Raw genomic sequence first — 254 nt, forward strand, 5'->3', positions numbered from 1 at the left:
GTCAGGGATGGGATGTAGGGGGTCAGGGGTGCCTGCGAAAGCTCCTGTCTGCTCCCCACCTGCAGAAAGCCAACAAGGGGCAGAGCCGGGCCATCGAGCGCCTCAAGAAGAAGATGTTTGAGAATGAATTCTGGCTGCTCCTCAACTCGCCTGCCATCCCCTTCCGCATCCACAACCGCAACGGGAAGGTGAGGAAGTTGGGCTGGGGGCCGGGCTCAGCCCTGTCTGGGCACAGCCTGCCACATCGCCCTCTC

General features: G+C 62.2%; 1 protein-coding gene across 1 annotated transcript in view; it reads left to right on the plus strand.

The window, feature by feature from the left end:
* The window catches only part of LOC104521980 (active breakpoint cluster region-related protein), a gene marked incomplete at both ends in the record, with an annotated part of 2,886 nt that overhangs the window by 1,204 nt on the left and 1,428 nt on the right, over positions 1-254 (plus strand). The window contains one exon of the mRNA XM_010164135.1: positions 66-188. Coding sequence (XP_010162437.1) covers positions 66-188 — 123 coding nt within the window. The remainder of the gene's footprint in view (positions 1-65; positions 189-254) is intronic.

Source organism: Antrostomus carolinensis, unplaced genomic scaffold (genome assembly GCF_000700745.2).
Source record: "Antrostomus carolinensis isolate BGI_N321 unplaced genomic scaffold, ASM70074v2 scaffold26373, whole genome shotgun sequence".
NCBI classification, from domain to species: Eukaryota; Metazoa; Chordata; class Aves; order Caprimulgiformes; family Caprimulgidae; genus Antrostomus; species Antrostomus carolinensis.